The sequence below is a fragment of the Echinops telfairi genome, unplaced genomic scaffold, assembly GCF_000313985.2.
Source record: "Echinops telfairi isolate 266 unplaced genomic scaffold, ASM31398v2 ScPeMD7_443;HRSCAF=831, whole genome shotgun sequence".
NCBI lineage: Eukaryota > Metazoa > Chordata > Mammalia > Afrosoricida > Tenrecidae > Echinops > Echinops telfairi.
Window position 1 is genome coordinate 16,809,451 of NW_022104341.1, and position 19,668 is coordinate 16,829,118.

The 19,668-nt window shown below is 41.6% G+C and overlaps 1 protein-coding gene across 4 annotated transcripts in view; it reads right to left on the reverse strand.

The window, feature by feature from the left end:
• CDC14A (cell division cycle 14A) overlaps window positions 1–19,668 on the reverse strand; it is a 181,231-nt gene that overhangs the window by 129,450 nt on the left and 32,113 nt on the right. For all 4 annotated transcript variants that reach the window (XM_045292117.1, XM_004699231.2, XM_004699230.3 and 1 more), the window contains one exon: window positions 14,709–14,801. In XM_045292117.1, the coding sequence (XP_045148052.1) occupies window positions 14,709–14,801 (93 nt within the window). The remainder of the gene's footprint in view (window positions 1–14,708; window positions 14,802–19,668) is intronic.

The window sequence follows — 19,668 nt, forward strand, 5'->3', positions numbered from 1 at the left end:
AACCAATGATCCTTTTTTAAAAAGAGAAAACGGGAAATGGAGTGAACTAAGGGAATCCAGTAGTCTACAGCCTTAGTAAATTCCACATTTTTAATGCAGTTCCACAAAACAGGATCTTAATCGCCAATTTATGTCTCATTTCCTCTTTCACAAATTCAGGCAGAAAACATTTTATCAGTCACTATATATATATAGTTTCTAATATATTTGTAGCATAATCTATTTTCAATTCATGCATCTGACTTGTAGACAAGAGTTATAGCACATCCCTCAATTCTTTGCAGAAGACGGGCCCAATCCCATATGTTTTAACAAGCAACTGCTTTCCAAACCTAACGTATCGTAGCAAAGACCATGGTGCTGGTCGTCAAGGGCAGCGTATGGCTTTGGGAGTGGTGGCAACAAATGGACCATGATCTTGGAGTCTACCTACAATGCCCAGGCTGATACAGACAGCAGGTCCCATGTCATTTCTGGCATCCTGTTAACACTGGATTAGCGAATAGGAATCTCGGTTCCCTCTAGGATTGTCGACTATCTCATTCAGTTCTTTTATTCATTAAAACAACTGAGCCAGACACAATGTTTGGCAGTAGGGACACAAAGAGGAGTAGGAGACATCCTTCCCTGAAGGAATTCATTCTAGTAAATGTTATGCGTGTGCTTTTATGCACCCAAAACCAGAACCACGCCCACTATCACTGAATCAATTGACTCAGAGCAACCCCAAGGGTACAAGGTTGTGAATCTTTACAGACGCAGACTGCCACGTTTGTCTCGCACAGAGCAGCTGGTGAATTCAAACCGCCCACCTTTTGGTTAGCAGCTCTTTGCTTAACCGCAGCACTGCAGAGCTTCCTCACACATCGTCAGTTGGCTCTAAAATCAAAGAGACCGGAGCTATAACCGACCCTGTCCTACATCATCATTGAAAGAAAAGGGCCAACTAAAGAGAAAAGACCAGCAGAGGCTTCTCAATGGAGGGGAATTTTTGTTGTTTTTTTAAACTAAAATTTCCCAAAGCCAAACTCACTGCCATCAAATCAATTTGGAATCATAGCAACTGAATACAGAACAGAGTAGAACTGCCCCGTAGGCTTTCCCAAGCAGGCCCTGCTGAATGGCTTACACACCCACTCCATGAAAGAGCTGCAAACCTGAGTCATCCTACAGCATGTATGTTCCCATGGAAGGGCTTGCCTGTCTGCTCATTGACTTAATGAACCACAAATGCTACTCTCACATTAAATCATTCTACGAGGTACCACAGAAACCATAAATATTTCTCTTAGGCGAGGTTACACTTCCCAGTCCTACTATTTATTTCTATTAACCATGAGTGTGTCCACTAACGACATCCCTGGCTTTGTGCCCTCATCATTTCAGTGCTTAGTTTTCCACAATGAAAACTCTCGAGAGCCACGCACACATTGGACATGTGCAGTGAGGGGGCGGGAGCAAGAAGACCAAGCAAAGCTGAGGCAAAGAAGCTTCTAGAGAGAAAATAAACACAAGGTCAGGGTGCCCTGAACAGACACAATCAACGTGCATGGACACAAAAGGTCAAAGGAATAACCTTGAAGTACAGCAACCTCTCAAAAAGTGCAGTGAGCGCTTCCTTTATTTAAAAATTCAGGAAGTAAATATGGAGTTGTTGTGTTTTTTTTTTTCATTTTTTTAAAATTCAATCTCCACATTGGGAGGAAAGGCCACCATTTAATAATTTTTACTATTAAGTTTTACATTATCCAACAGAAAAAAATTTTTCTTGAAATTAAATTTAGATTAAAATTATAAACAAAATATACACACACATAAATGCCGGGTTTGAAACTATAAGTCATAAACTATTAAATAGGGCATTACATAAGTTTTCACCATAAACTTTGAGGCTAAACTTGATATGGTGCTAACCTAATAAACCCAGGCAGACAGGCTCTATGCTAGCTCCCCAAGGGTGCTTCCTCGGGACAGCTAAAACTGACCCAAGCCAAGCAATGCTTCTCTCAATCAGGGTTTTTCCCAACTGAAATAAATGCTCTTTTTTAGATGCTATTTAGAAAGGAACGAATATGAGAGGGGTAAGGGTGAGTCATATGAAAGTAAGACATGGAAACAGAAATCATCTTCTAATGCAAACTCAGCTTTTCCTACCTTTCTCCCGTGGGACAGAGTCAAACCATGAACCCTTCCGTTAGCAGCCAAGCACCTAATCACTTTACCACCAGGGCTCCTTAAAGTCAATGTCGAGCTGAGTAAGCACATCTGGAGAGGGGAGGGGGGGGGGCACATCTTGGCACTTTGAAGGGCCTCTGTCTGAGGAGTTCAGAACACTGTTTTCCGTAAGCTGTCTATATTCATTGTAGACTCACCCAGTCATGTCAAAAAACCAGTTTGTTTGTTTTTTAATGCAGGCCCAAATCAACCCCCTCAAAAATATGTCAACCCAAGCCCAATGAAGATTCTCCAAAAGCTGTGCTTTTCTAAGTGCAAAACACATTTGTGAGTCTTGAAATCAACGGGAGGTACCCCTGCACTGGAGAGATGTCTAACTGGGGGGCAGCTCTTGTGCAGAATGTGTATAACTGAACGGCGATGGCCCGCGTTTGAGTGAACCCTGAGGGAGGCTCAGACAGCAAGTGCTCGCAGATCAGGGAAGGCAAATACATTTCCAGGCCACTCTGACAAGACTGAACACTGAACATCTTCAGGGCTGGGAGGTGCTTCCTTCCTGATTTTTTTATTTCTTCCTTTTTTTTTCTCCCCCATAACCAATACCCACAGTTATAATTTTTTAAAGACTCAACTTTGATTCCAATTTGTTCTAATAATCTTATGTCAGGCTTTCAGATTACTTTTTATTGAAATATATCCTGAGACTGAAGAGACAGCTGTTAAAAAATAACTAGAAACATTTGTTAGCAACTACTTATATCCTCTCTGGAGAAAAACAGAAGTAATGCTGGAGCTAAAATTAAGACTTCCATGCATAATACTGAGTTGGGAGGTTTGTGTATATTTATAAAGTCTACCTCAGTTACAAATTTTAGGAAAATATATCAAACACCTGTTCTAATCAACACCTTAAGAGCAAAAGAAAAAAAAGAGTCTCAAAACAGTATCTATGATTCTTGCCATTTATTTTTTATAATTAGCATTTGACTTGATAATTTTTAAGCACAACTTTTTTAATTCTAAGAATTGTGGGAGACAACCTTAAGTTTTACTTTATCAATTAAACATTTAGCCATTCACCAAAAACATTAGGACATGTGAGACACCACGAGATGCTGGAGCTATTGTGGGAAACGAGACAAGTCCCTATGCTTAACGGGAAGAAATCATAAGAAAGTAAACAAATGACAACATATCAAGCATTTAACAAGTACATTCCTTATCCCAGTACAAACACAAACAGACGAGCTTTTTCACAGTGAAGGTAAGTGAGTATGTCATGCCAAGGCACTAATAAGATGAGGGACTGTGTATGTAAAGGCTGGAAGCACACACAGCACATCAGTGTATGCTTATGTGGATCGGGTCCGAGTCATGGCGACCGTCCGGACAGCAGAAGGAGCACTGCCCTATCTGTGCCAACCTCCCAGCTATTATGTCTGAGCCCACTGTTGCAGCCAGTATGTCAATCCATCCCTTCAAAGGTATTCCCCTAGTTCTCTGACCCTCCACTGACTCAAGAATGGTCTCTTTACCCAGACTGGTCTTGAATGAAAACCTGCCCAATGTATGAGGCAAAATATCGTCGTCCTCACTTCGAAAATACACACACACACACACACACACACACACACACACTCAGAGAGTGCATGAGAAAGCAATTAAAAAATAATGGAATGTTTCCCCATTTTTTGAAGCTCCCCTGTATACACACATACATTTTCGTTTACAGCAAAGAGAAAGATAAGCAAGATACCAAAAGAATGCTGCTGTTAGTTGCTGTTGAATCAATTCCTACTCAAAGAGAAAACAAAACCTGATTCATTCCATTTAATTTGAGAAGCAGATCTTCCACAAACGAAAAGCAAATCACCAAGTTGCCTTGTCCGTGAAGTGAAGCACGTGAGAAAAGTTGACTAAGCTGTGACACTGCTCTAGCCAGATGCAGAAAACATACTGAACTCTGAGATACAAAGGGGCAAAGTGCTGTCTGGTCAGAGAACTTGGTCTGTCTTGAAACCAAAAACAAGCCTAGATAGTTTTGTTGTTGTTGTTGTTGTTTTAAAAAGGGAGAACAAAAACTGTCTAGGCCAGTTACAGGCAACAACAGCGTCTTAACTACCAACCCACAGAGGAAGAAGGCTCTACAAACAGGAACTTGCCCCGGCCCAGCCCTGTGCCACCCTCCACTGCCTTCCTCTCCGAGTTTCTATGCGCTGATGCAAATGCTACCTGTTAGATTTACCAAGTCATGAAGAACAACAGCCAGACTCTGCTAGCTGACCTATTATTCTACTGCTTTCAACAATAATATTTTGAATAAACTATTTTTCTGAAAATTATATCTAAAATTTAAATAAGTTATTTATCCTGTCCTGGAACGGCAATCTAAAGTTGTCCAAAATTGCAATTTACTGATGAAGCTAAGAGCTTTAAGAACATTAATGTTCTAGGCCAAGCAAACATATTCAGAGTTCCTTACAGTGCTCTAAGATGCCTGGTGGCACAGTGGGCTGAGCAGCAAGCTGCTAACCAAAAGGATGTTTTGAACCCATGAGCCACTCCTCCACAGGGGAAACATGGCAAGCTGGGAAACCCTACGGGGCAGTTCCTTATAGCCTGCACCGACTCAGTGTCCCTGGATCTTAGTTTGTGGCCTAGTTTCTTTCTCTTTCTCTCTTCCTCTCTCTCTCTCTCTCTCACACACACACACACACACACACATCACTTTGAAATCATCCTGCTCCAAAGTGTTTATTTAGGAGACACCTCGGTGCTGAATAATCAGTAGGTCCATTAGCAGCAATTCCAGTTTTTGTCGTCAGGTGTACAAGAGCACTTACTACAGAGCATTTTGGTAAGTAACAGAATTTACGCTTTGGTAATCATTGTCTTTTTAGGAACCATTGTGAGACGGCCCAGGTCCGGGCAGCGTGTCGTTGGGTGGTGCATGAGGTTGCTAGAGGTCGGCATTGCCTCGACGGCACCTCACATCGACAGCACCTTCTTGTACAAAATGAATACCGAACTAGTCTCAAGATGCTGGAGGTGGAGATGGTCTCAAAAGTCCAATTCCAATAAGATGAGTGCCTGCCCCATGTCCCCCCCCCTCCCACCACCACCCCTCCCCAACTCCTGCCTGGAGCATATGCCCTGACATCTTTGGGTTCTGAGAATTAACTGTGGTCCCACGGAACTCATGAAAGTTTGAGGAAACATCTCACCCGGTGGTTGGTGCAGTCAGTCCAAAGTGTGAAGGTCAGGCAGGGGTCGGTAAGCTAGATGCTAGGGTCAGAGGCCATACTTCACTCCCGACTCTTGCTGGTGATGAGACCACACACCCCTACTTCTCGGTGGACTCCTCTTACAGCAACAGGATGGCATTGTAGGGAATCCTGGTAACAATTCCCCGCAGACAGCTGAATCTACTCAGTATCTTCCCCGATCTTCTTACCGGACCCATGCAGGGAAAGGTAGTTTGGTGGGAGTTACACAGGGCAATCAGATGTCACCCAAATGTAATAATCCATTCTCTCCCCTGGACGATAGCTCATTTATGCACACGTGACTTGGAGCAAGATGTCTCCAGGAGGCATTGACCTCCTGCTAATCTTAATCAACGTGGCATTTTCCCAGGCCACTCCAGAAACTCGGTTCCTTCTCCTCTCAGCTGTAGTAGATAACTCCTTACAGCCACTGTAAGTAATAAGAACTAAGACAACCATGAAGCCAGCAGTGCGGTCAGATGTACACCCTCTACTAAGGTCACAACGCAATCCCCTCCCATTCTTACTGTTAGCAGATACACAAGAAAATGGGGCCACAGCTGCACATGTACGAAATCCAAAATTATCACATATCACATAGGGGAAGGGTCCTTTTAATTAGGTATAATTCATACAGTATATGGCTTCCTACTTTCTCACAGCAATGTAGATTGAGAAGCGTGATTTTCAAGAGTCTCTATTAATACAAATTACAGGGAAGTGGCTTATTTTTAAAAGACTGCGGGTCCCTTTTCAAGTTTTAAATGGTTCAAATATAGGAAACAACTTTTTAAAAGTTATTTGAAAAGCTAACAGACCTGTACATTAAATTACAGGAATAATAAAGCCTATCAATATTCACACAGTTATTTGTAAAACAAAATGAAATGTAATTTTCAGCTATTGAATTTCCAAACTTTTCACGTTTATACCCAATATAAAAAGGTCTATGAAATTGAAGATGTCACATAATACCAAATTTGGTACAACTGGCTGAAAAATATGCTCTTACTATAAAATGCTGATTTTAAATGTGTGTGTGTGTGTGTGTGTGTGTACACTAATGTACACTTTGGGCAATATTAAGACAAAAATCCATAAAAGAAAAAATATAATACAGAATATATTATATATTATAAATATAATACAGATGCTTGCCACATTATAAAATTTTGTAAATAATCTAAAATGTTAAACAAACAATGGCTCACCCTCTAAATGGAATCTTATTTAACTATGAGGATTAAAGCAGCGAAACATGGGTAGGCAAGTAGAGAAAAGTTCACAAAACAACACATTAATTAAAACCAAAGCCAGCCATGATGCTCACCTTCCCGACACGAACGCTGAAGACAAAGTGGGTGCATAAAAAAATGTGGTGAAGAAAGCTGATGGTACCCGGCTATCAAAAGATAGCGTCTGGGGTTTTAAAGACTTGAAGGTAAACAAGCTGCCATCTAGCTGAGAAGCAATAAAGCCCACATGGAAGAAGCACACCAGCCTGTGCGATCACGAGGTGTCGAAGGGATCAGGTATCAGACATCAAAGAACAAAAAATCATATCATTGTGAATGAGGGGGAGTGCAGAGTGAGGACCCAAAGCCCATCTATAGGCAACTAGACATCCCCTTATAGAAGGGTCACGGGGAGGACACAAGCCAGTCAGGGTGCAGTGTAGCAATGATGAAACACACAACTTTCCTCTAGTTCTTAAATGCTTCCTCCCCTCCACTATCATGATCCCAATTCTAGCTTACAAATCCGGCTAGATCAGAGGATGTACACTGGTACAGATAGGAACTGGAAACACAGGGAATCCAGGACAGATGAACCCCTAGGACCAGTGGTGAGGGTGGAGATACCGGGACCGTGGAGGGAAGGTAGGGTGGAAAGAGGAAACCGATTACAAGGATCTACATATAACCTCCTCCCTGGGGGATGGACAGCAGAAAAGTGGGTGAAGGGAGACATCGGACAGTGTAAGATATGACAAAGTAATAATAATTTATAAATTATCAAGGGTTCATGAGGAAGGGGGCGGGAAGGGAGGGGAAAACAGCTGATACCAAGGACTCAAGTAGAAAGCAAATGTTTTGAGAATGATGAGGGTAACAAATGTACAAATGTGCTTGACACAATGGATGTATGTGTTGATTGTGATAAGAGTTGTACGAGCCCCCAATACAATGATTTACATTAAAAACAAACCCAAAGCCCAAACCAAAATTGCTGCCAAAGGGTTGGCTCCCCCTCGGGGCGGATACGCCCAAATGGGGCTTCAAAGGCTGAGAATCTTTACAAGAAGTCGAAGCAGACTGACACATTCTTCTCCCACAGACCAGTTGGTGGGTTTGAACCACCAACCTTTTGGTTGGCAACCCAACCACATAGCCACTGCACCACACAGGTACACGTAAGTATATTGTTGAGGCTTCGAGTAATGTGATTACCAAAGAACTTTTCTTTTTTTTCTGTAATGTAGCTATTCCACTTCTTTTTCATTTAAAAACTATAAGGAAAAAATTATATCCTAATTATCCTTCAAATTTGATGTTTAAAATATAATCTCTCAACATCCCCCTCCACTCCTTGGGAAAAAATAATCCACTGTTCCAAGCTATTCATTGTGTCTAATATTCCCAATTTGGCTTTATGACTCAGCCATCCTTGATGGCTCTCCATGAGTAACCCCTACCCCCATGTCTCTACCTCACCTCACCCCCCACATGCATATGCGCAAGTGCACACATGCACACACACGGGCACATTACAATGTAGGGAGTATCTATGATTTCCCTTAATATCTTTAACTCCTAGAGCATGGCCTGATACATAATGGAGTCTCAAAACACATCTGTTGAATGAATTTAGCACTCATTGTACACTTTCATCCATCTCGTCCTCTAAACTTCTAAACTAAATGTTCATTTCTTTCTTTCTTTCTTCCTTCCTTCCTTTCTACTTCCCAGAACTCACCGCAATGCCAGGCAGGACTCAAAGGAGCTCAACAAATATTTACTAAATTAATGAGTGCCTGAATACACATGCTACACATTAGAGACTTATTTGGCTTAGGCAGGTTTTCCTTTGAAAAATGCAAATAACACTGTAAGAGGGACAGAAAGGTTCTACTCACACCTTTAATGAGTAACTTAAACAGTAATCATATTAATAACCATATGAGTGCTCCTGACCCAGCAAATAAATTCAATGTAAGAAGAGATTGGAAGGAGGAAAGGTAAGCAGAGAAAAAAAAGGAGAGGAAGGAAGTCTTCAGATCTGTAAGAGTTTAGCCTAAGGATCTAAGCATCAAACTAGGAATAAGAGCTAAGAGAGAATGCAGAATACTTCCTGGAAGCCCACAGAGCTTCCCTGCCCAAAGCCACCACACGTTCCTACAGTGTAAGACACTGATCTGACCCTTTACCTGCATGGTCTCCTTCTGTCCTCACCACAACTGTGAGCTGAGATAAGGAATTATTACCCTTATTTCAAAGGCAAAAAGAAACACAAAAGCTTGATGAGGTACATAACTTGCTCAAGACCCACACTGACCAGTGGATTTAAAGCCAGGCTTTGTCCTCTGCTAAAGTCATTGCTCTCAACCATCCACGAGGGAATGGCTTCTTCACAATTAGTGGACTTACCAGGGACTGTAATTACCCACGCCGGAGGATGGTGTTCAAGAATAAATAGCAGGGAAATAAATAAATAGCAGACACAAACAAGGTTGGAATGCCTATAAACTTTAGTCTTGTAATCTTATTCAGACCTACTACCTGATTCAAGCTAGTTCCAGATTGGATCCTAAATGTAGACCATTCATTTAGCAATTTGAGAGTTTAACAAGTGGGTTGAAGAAAAACAACACAGTACTGCCTCCCACTAATCAGTCATACAAAAAATATATATATATATAATTTCTCCTTGACTCTGAATTTAATCATCTAAATTATCGTCTAACCCTTCCATTCTTTCCGGCCTGATCCCGGCTCTCCTTGAGCCCTCTCTCATCGGCTCATGTGCTAAAAACAACAGGGCAGCACAGGTACCAGTAGGAATTTATTCTAAAGTTATAGCTTCAACTCATATAAAAGGATGCCACGATGATCTAAGTCCTAACTCCAAAGTACAGTTTCCTAAACTTATTTGGTCTATCACCCCCTTTTTAGAAACAAATTTCTCAGTGGCCCCCTGGCATGAAAAACTTTTGTACTACAACCCACAATCCAGGATAAAGTGTTGCAGCGCCCCACCCCCACCACAGTCACTGCCATGCTCTCCAGGGGGTGGTACCATCCACTTTGGGAACTCACATCTCCCTGCGGACTAGGCTGGAAAAGAAACATCTTTCTGGTAAAATGTATTTCTTCTTCAAATCCAAGTCTTCCGTCTCAAGAACCGTATGTTACAGCTTAACTAGTGAAACAATGCTTCACCACTTTGAACTTGTCTGAAATGGGTGCCTGTTATCTATAAGGATCTCTGAAAGCTGCATGGTCTCAATTGACAAAACAATCCACTCCGGGATTTCCCACTGCCTACGATGGTCTATGTAGCCTCTCTTCACTTACTGGCATGGTTACATTCCAAACACCAAGTCTCTATGAGAAATATGTGAAAATGGAAGATGACCATATCAGATCACAAAATGGATGATGACACTCTCACTTCGTAACTGCCAAATTACATTATTAAAACAGCTACTAACCACTGTAATTCACGGCCCAGGCAAACTGGCTCATAACTTTAACCATCCCAGTGAGCATTACTCTTCAGACCTCATTGCTCATCGCTGCCTGTGGTAGTTACAGAATTTCATGTCAACTTGATAAAGTGAAGGGGTGGAGTTTAGCCTGTCAATCAGGTCATAACCTGATGATGCCTCTTTGTGGGTGTGGTTATCTCATGAGGATTCTCGGACCTTCCACTCATTTTCTTCCACTGTTATTACTGCTCACACCTTTATCCCTAAAGCCTGCCTATGCACACAATGATAACATATGTACAAATGTGCTTGACACAACAGATGAATGTATAGATTGTGATAAGAGCTGTAAGCGCCCCACAATAAAAGGATTTAATTTTTGAAATCGCTAAAAAAAATACAGTGTAAAAAGAGACTCCTGCCTGTTCAATGATAAGACAGTAGAGACACAAACATTCCCGTGACTTACTGGAAGCCCAGCCTGGTGAAGAAACCAGGGAAGTGCTGACTCCCTGGAGGAACACTCCTTCGGCACCAGGTGTCAGGAGGAACACTCCTACGGCACCAGGTGTCACACCACAAGCACAGCAGGGATTTGCGTTCATACAGCAGGTCCTGGCCTCGGTCTAAGATCTCTGCTTCTCTAAAGAACACAGGTGGCTCGGGAACTACCAGTAATATTCTGATAATGAGGAGGGCACTCCACTTTTATTTATAGCTTCCCCATATATGAGCAGGCTTCCTTTACTTTTTTTTTCCACTCCATCATTCATTAAATAGATATTGATGGGGCACCTATGATATATCAGGGACAGTTCTAACATGACACCCAGGGTTCAAACACTGATAACAGCGCCACACTAGCTTGTAAATAGCTGCTGCTCAGCGCAGCCCAGGCACACTGGTATTTCACCTAAGGCACCCCTTCACTTCAGCCTTCCCCTACTCGGGATTAAGGGGCTTGTGGAATAAGTTTAGGGTTTCCATGGTTAGAAGGAAACAGAGGGATGACAGAGGTTGCCAGGGTCAGACCAGAAAGGACCTCAATGATATCGCTGTAGAGGTTGAATCTTATACCAAAAACAGATACTTAACTGGGTAAAGACATGATCTAATTAATAGTTTTATAAATTACCCTACAATTATGTGGCAACCGGATTGAAGGGAAGAAAGAATGTAAAAAGGGACATTGTATGAAATTACAATCATAGTTCTGGTGAGCGCTGACAGTGGCTTGGACTGAGGTGATAGCAACAGAGATGGAAAGAGGTATTCAGATGTTGTCCTAAAGGTAGAGCTGACCAAACTTGCTGATGCCTAGACTGTGGGATGATGGGGATCAGAGGACGCACTGAACGGCCATCTGATAGAGCAAGTTGCTCAGTGTCGGTTCTGTTTACTTCAAAGGGGGAAACTCAAGAGAGAAACTGCTTTGCAAAAGCAAAGAATAAACAGTTGTTTGCTACACTAAACTTGAGATATCACTTAGATATTTACGTGGAGCTCCCAAAACAGTAGTTGGATATTTCATCTTTATAATAATCCTGCAGGGCTGCCTGAGAAGTTTACAAATGAGGAAGCTAAGACTCAGAGAAATAGTCTACTCTTAGTTCAAAATTTGCAATATTAGTCAGTGTTCTTTGCAAGAAAATTCAATCTACATTAAAAAGAAGAACATTTTGCCATTAGGGACTTGTCTTGGAAAAGAACACATCTCTACAGCATGATTCTCCGGCGCTATATGGCTATGCCGGAGATAAAGGCCTTTGGAGCCGAGATGATTCCACCAAAAGACTGAGCTGTACCAAACAGCAACACTAAATATATGCACAATTTAATTGATATTTGCATATATTGGCCATTCTTGACTACCTTCTTAGAAGACCGTACCAACAATCAAATGCATCCCAACGATAGGAAGTATGGCACAAAATTCACTTTGGGGGAAATTTTCAACTCTTAGATTTCATTTTTATTAAGGGTTTTTGTCAAAAAGCTTCCTGAGGAATGCATTTCCAAAATTAGAAAAGAAAATCAATCGGGAAATGATAACTACAGGGATCATCCTATTACACTGTTCCTCGGGACTGTAGCTGGCAAGTAAGACAAGGCCGTGCTGTCCTCAGCAGTTCCTCTGCCACACCAGGTCTGGTTTCCCCGTGATTCCTTTAAAGTGGCGGACACATCCGAATTAGAAGACTTGTCTTATCAGACGCTACGTTATCACAAACTTAACATACCTATCATCACTACACTAAGCAAACCGGGGAGGATGAGTGTCACACAGGAATTGGAAGACTTCCGAACGGAAGACTTGTTTTATCAGACGCTACCTTACCACAAACTTAACGTACCTGCCATCACTACACTAAGCAAACCGGGGAGGATGAGTGTCACACAGGAAAGGAGAGAGAGTAGGGAAAGGGTGGGCAGCTTCTTCTTGGTGGCAATCTGAACAAGGAGCCACAAACAACACAGTTATCAAAGAAAACTGCTCAGGAAAGATACGGGTGCTATGTGGCTTGAGTCCATAGATTACTACAGGCTCTACATTTTTTTAAGCCCGGTGCCAATAGTTCCAAAGGAGTGGTAGTGTATCAATGTAATGTTGCAAAAGACACGTGCCTGTTTAATTCCGCTTACCAGCACTTTACTGATGCCACATGCCAACAGCCAGCTTTAAACATATGCCCTGAGAACAAAAGCCAGAGTCTGACTGGCACTACAAATCATCCGGGGATCCTATGAATTCGAAGGAAACCTAAGAGGTCATCACATCCAACTCTCTCAATTTACAGATAAGGGAATTCAAGAGAAGCTGAAAGCAGTTACCATCACCAGACACTTGAGGACTGAAAAAGCTCATGTTTTTCTGACTCGAGTCACTACTCTTTCTACTAAGCTCTGCTGTCTGTCAAGAAAGAGAGAAAAGGTGCCGCACGGGCTGGTCCAGGGCCGTGTATAGCCACAAGAGGAGGAGGAAAGGCAGGCAGGTTGGGCATCTCAGTCCTGAACGCAATCTCCTGACCCACAGCCTGGCCATCAGCAAGCCATTGTTCTCAGCCTACACCGGCAACAGCTGACAGTCTTTCCAATCACACAGTTGGTGTTTTTCCCATGGAGCTTTAAGTTTGATGTGGCAGTTTGATGTCTGGTAGCTGGCACTCAGAAGGGAGCCCCTGAAAGGTCACACAGCAGGGTGCTTTCAGGTTTCTGAGCATCACGGGACTCCCCTCCCTGAAGAAGGGGGCAAGCAACAACTCTCTTCTCCCAGATTTCACACCAGCATGCTCTGAAATGGCTAGCACACGCATGCCAGCCTAGAAAAGCCATGACAAATGGGAAGTATCTTTTAGCACCCTTCAGTGCTACCTTCCAAAGTTCTGACCAATCCCACTATATAGAGAAAATTCCAGACTTAGCCACTCCAAAACGCCAAAGCACATTCTGCAGAACTCACATTTGCAGAGAAGAAAATTTCTAATTAAAGTTACTTTGAAAGCCTTGTCTAGATCTTAAGGGGAGCTATAATAAACACATACTCAACTGGCCATTTATTCGTGTATTTCAAAAAAAGTGCGAAAGATAACCACCTCTGTCATCATAATCAAACATTTCATAAATGGATCCCACTTCACTTCCCTGCCAAAAGTATTTCATAGTCTCCCTGCTGCGATCACACTACGGTGAAAATCCTCCGGCAGCTCACAATTCCATGATAATTCACCCTGTGTTCTTCTCTCATTCTCCTCTCCTCCCTCTGATCTGGCCTAAGCAAGGGTGCACAGCGGCCAAACCCTATCTTCACTGCTAAATGTATGACAGGGATCAACAGGAATCTGACTCCCAAAGTAAGGAAATGGTTCTAGTCCTCACTGCCCCACTTCTCCATCTTCATCACCAGTTGCTCAAGCAGTACTCTTTCTAAGCCTCAGAAAGCACCCTGTGCTGACTCAGAGCTCATCCAGTAGAAGGAAACCTTCCTTCAAAATACTAACCAGGCAGGTGCCTCTCCCCGGCGCTGTGCGTTCATTAGCTCATTGGAACAAGAGAATTTACAGAGCGTATCCTACAGACTACAGATCTGATACAAGCAAAAAGGATAGACGTGAAGAGAAGCAAAAGGTAAGGTCTGGAGCAGATCAGACAGCAGTTTCCAAGTCCCAAAGGGGGATGTGGTACCAGGTATGGTCACCAAGCAGGAAGTTCCAGTTGAGCCTCAGAACCCTTTTTCCGGCCCCACCACATCACCATGATAAATTACATCATGCCGCATGACGGTTCAGTCAGCACCGGGACTCCAGTGAGTCTGTCTTCTGGACTCATCTTCCTCACCACTTGGTCCTCATAGATCACGTCGTGCCTTCTGAGGCTGATGGTCTCAGTTGGTCTGGTTAATCTCCATTCATTATCCTCGGGCATTGTTAAGGCTCTCAAAGTAACTGAGGACCAAAATCTAATGGCTTTCTGCAAATTTACTCCACACCTGAATTTTATTCAACAGTGTTAGCATCCCATTGCCTCAATTATATTAATGAATCATGAAACAAAGTACTTACAGCATAAGCCCCCATCAAAAATGCTGCATTTGCTCTTTTCCTTTGATCAAAACTGGTGTAGTGCACTATTTTCTTTCTTGATAAGCTGTATGACTAGACAGAGGGGAGAGAAAGTGTTAGTATAAGCACAAAGACAATCATAAAATATACAGAATCTTTATCGCGTAACATCACAATCAATGAATCTTAACTTTCCACCTTAATTCTAGGGCGTGTAAGTCTGGCATCTGGAGGTAAAGGGTTACGAGCCCAGGCTTCCTGCAGCCACTTCATGACGTGATGCTAAGTACTAACAACATAACAAACACATATCTTCCAGAGAAGAGGCTGACACAACGCGACATAATTAAATGAATGAAAGTTCTTGAAGATTTAATCTTTTGGCTGACTTGACCTCAGATGAAAAGTCTATTCATCCTTTTGTATTCTCCATTCCACTTCTAGACAAGTCTTTATACTTTTCATATTACACAATTATCACAAAAACACAGCAACCCCTTTAAGTGCCCCTATTAACTAGGGTATCAAGATTAGAATGTTCTATAATAATCCCTTTTAATATCTGAAAATAAATGGCTAATGGGAAAAGATGGACCACCAAAAAGGATTACATTAGTAAACATTTTTTTTAAATATAGTATCCTCATTAATTCACAAATTCAAACATTAAGCACCTGCTGTATGCCAAGCAATAGGCTGCATGCTTCAGTATGTAACAAAATCCAAAATAAGCAACATGGTATTTTGTATACATTGCTAAGGAATGTTTTTAGAAGCATACAAATAAAAAGATCTATTAAAATGAAATCAAATTATTAATCAAAAGTACCAAAAATCATAAGAACACTGATGGAACGCAATGAAGGCTGCCCAAGTGACTCACATTTCATAATATCTGTGATAGTTTGACACAATTAGGCGCATGAGTTCACACACATTGACTATAAACATTGCTCTTTATCTTTGCATTGACCACAACTCAGAGAATCAGTGCTTCTAGATGCTCTCTAAAGTATAAATAAGACTTGACGATATTGTTTTCTTTATCCTGAAATCTCCTGCATGGAAGAGAAATGCTTCCAATTCAGAAAACCGATGCTAACGGGACACTTAGCTATGTATATTCCCGCAGTCTGAAAACCCTCTTCTCTCCAAGTCAGGCGTGTATCTCTGTGAAAACTGCATCCTCTGAAGGAGGCATAGGGTTTCCTTTAAAACTAAATTAAAAAAAAAAAAACTGTCTTTACTTCAGAGGATCTCTGAATACTAATATCCTTATTTGCTAACCAAAATACTCCCAGTCAGAATGTATTCTACAGCAACTAACATTCATTCAATTCAGCTCAGTCAAGTCCATGTGCGAGAGTCATGTAGACATGTTGTCATACTCCTCTCTTCTTTCACAGTTTGTAACTATTGACTGCCAGGGCATTTCCACTTTTCTGTTTTAGATCATTAGTGGAATGTTTGCCAATGTGTTTGATTTCAGCACATATTATTCTCCGTCAATAAGTTGTTTGATTAAGATCGAAGGTCCTTTTTTGATCTCAGAATCCTAAATTTCTAACGCCTGCCTTACAAAGACCTCTTCTGAGTAACAATCATGTTGGGCTTGAACATCAAAGGACTCAACAGCTCTTTGGCCTCCCAAACCCCTCACCGTTTACATCACCCGGTTCTCCAAATCCTGTGGGAAAGAAAATATCAACAATCTAACCTCAAGTTTGTTCATCTGTTTTGTTGCTCTTTTCTACTAGAAACTTAAGCTCCATTAAAAAAATTAAAACCGGATCCCATTTCATGTAGAACTCGTTAATCCACCCTCCAGGAGTGAGAGAGTCAGAGCACTGCACTACCATCTCTCAGGCTCGGCGTCTTGGGGTTCCTTTGGGGTCTTTTTGTATATGCTTCTGTTCTGTTGTGTTTTATTTTCGCTCCCTCACATTCTAACACAGGAGGAACTGGCCTGGAAGTCATCCTGGGGCAGAAACTAGGAAATCAGAGCACAGAATTCTGAGGGAGATTTTCTTCTCACTCTATTCCTCCTTTATATTGATATAGATTATTTTAAGTAAATATGCCACAAATTAACATTTTTAGGCTTATAGAACAATCTTTTCAATTATTACCAGCTTTCAGAAATTACAAAATCAGATAAAGCATATTCTTCACAAAAACCTACCTAGAAATTTTACCTTTAAAATATTCCTATGGAAAGCTGCCTACAGGAAGCAAACGTAATTGATTTTATATATTTACTGATTTATTTTCTTAAGAAGAGTGTCTTGCCTGAATTTAGGAAAGATGTTAAAGCTCATAGGAGTTACCCTGCTTCAGTGTTTTTGGAATTCAAATGTTTTCTTAATTAGGCAATAACAGCAAGACAAATATTTTCTTAATTAGGCACTAGCAGCAAGACAAATGAAGTGTAGCCTGTCACTCCTAGACTGGATCACAGAGAGTTGAGCACTCATAAGTCAAGCAAATCATAATGGAGAAAAATCCAGTATCTTATAGGCCTTACCCTAAGGTCCCTCCCTATAAATCAGGCATCCCAGTCACAGGCTCACAGGTAATTCTGATACCCAACCGTTTTACAGCAATGAGTTGGCATGTTCATCAGAGGAGATATTCTGGTATTGGAACGAAAAAATTCACGAAAAGCAAAATGTTTTGTCGGTTGGTTGGCTAATGTTTTTATGTCATTGGGGACTGACATACAAAAACTCTTCAATGATTTTCCCTTTCAAATATTAAATGCCTTCTCCCACCTTTAAAAAAGAAAATAAGTCTATACTGCATATCAAAGCGCTCTACCAAAATATTGTTTTTAAAAAAAAGACATGCTAGCCAGTGGAGGCACCAATGACTAAAAGTATCTTCAAAGGCACATTTAGCACATCTGTCGGGCCTTTCAGAGACCTTCCCCAGGCAGAGAAAGATGGCAGGGTTTGGAGACAATAAGACTACTACTTTATGGATGTGTTCATTTTATTGGGGTCTCTAAACATTATCTTTCTTGAACCCTTTGATATCAGTTCCTTTTTGCCCCCTTCTTCTCCCCCCCTGCCAACCTCTCAAAACCTTAATATATTATGTATTGTTATTTTTACTCAGAAGGTATTTTTTAATCAAATGCTACCCTAAGACTTTTATCAAACTCTGCCATGAACTTTACATAGCTAGCACATCAGAAAGAGAAAACTCCAGACACTTCGACCGCTGCCTCCTCTTACTCTGGCCTTGGGGGGTCAGGGAGGAGGGGTCATCAGGTTTGCTGGCCAGGACCTTCAGGACACACCGTTTAGAACATCACGTCTGGCTCTCAGCGAGCTACATTTTCTTTTACTTTACATGAGCAGCCCAGAGCAGACACTACATACAATCGCAGAGTTAAGTCCGAAACTGGCAAAATCAAATAAACAAAGTCTTATATAAAAGGGGTAAGGTGTTACAGAGAGAATAGTAAGACCTCAGGATGGTTGCTTGTTGTGCAAGTCATTAAAATCACAACCTGGAGCCACAAGCCACCCAATCGTTTACATTTTTATCTTGAAACCAGAGTACAGAGACCCTCTTAAGTGAGCACAGCTATGCCGCTATGATCATTGCAAAAGCAGCACTGGCAGGAGCCCATGTTCATTGGCCACTTGCTAAATTCTAGCATATTCCAAAACACTGAACAATGCAGAGGGTTCCAGTGTGACAGGACACAGAAGGAATTCTAGACCAGCAGTCCTGGCGAAGACTGCAATCGTGAGCGCTCTGTATTTACAGTAGAATAGAAGCCACTGGCCAGAGAAGGCCGACCACGAACGTTACAAAGCTAGCAGGACAGAACAAGAAAACTCCAGAGCTCTTTCTCTCACTCAGTGTGAGAGGGTGTACAAAAATCACCATTAGGAGTCCCTCACAAGGTTCATGGTTCAGAATATAGATCATTCTCAGTTTGTACACCTGATCAGTACTACTAGAAAATTTCAGGGGGGAAAAAAATCAAACTTTTAAGACGAAACTAAATTTTATTTATTACTGTGATATATTTCATCTTCTTAAGACAGTGGTTCAGAATCACCTGGAAGGCTTATCAAAACTGATTGCTGAGAGTTTCTGATTCTGTGGGGCAGGAATCAGCATTTCTAACAGGTTCTCTGGAGTTGTTGCTGCTTGAAATGCATAGGCTTCGGAGAGAAGCGGCATAAAATCATGACCGGTTTCCACACCTGAAAATGCTGTGTGTGGACCTTGAGACACTGGCCATCTGGTGAAGTGGTCTCCAAAGGAACCTTAAATTCTCTCTTCAAGGAACCCCAAATCATGCCATGTGTTTTTTAAGAGCATATTACAAAAATGTATTTCCCCAGATGCCTCGCAAGGCTTATATTACAACTTTCATAAATTCATACATCTCAGGTGGTACACCTTAGGCACACGTTAATGGTTCCATAACTAAGCTGCCTTCAATGAGGTTATTCTAGAGATTCCAAATTCGGAGTTCTCGGGAGTTCCAGGAATTTGAAGCGTGCCAGTTGGCAAACACAGAACATGCCCTATGCAAAACAGATGGCACGATTTAGCTCCTCCCTGCAGGAATCTGGTCCTACAATTGGCAGATACTCCAATACTTACGAGGAGCCAGAAATATAGAATTTTGTGAACATTTCCATAAAGGGCAGATGCTCGCTGTGAATTTAAATTTTTTTAAACAGAGTGTATGCCCAACAAAACATGTCTTTGGAATAAACAGCCCATAAAAAATCAGTTTGCTACATCTGGGTGCCAGGAAAGCAGGGTGAAGTCAGGTGAACTCAATCTATCAGTGTATACTAAGCAGCCATTCTGACGTGAATCTGTGCTAAGCAAACCAGAGACAAAGGTTAGTGAAACCGGTATCTAGCTTCACAAGCCTCACAAGCTGATGAATCTATAATGCTAAACAAAGACAAGGTATCGGGCAAAG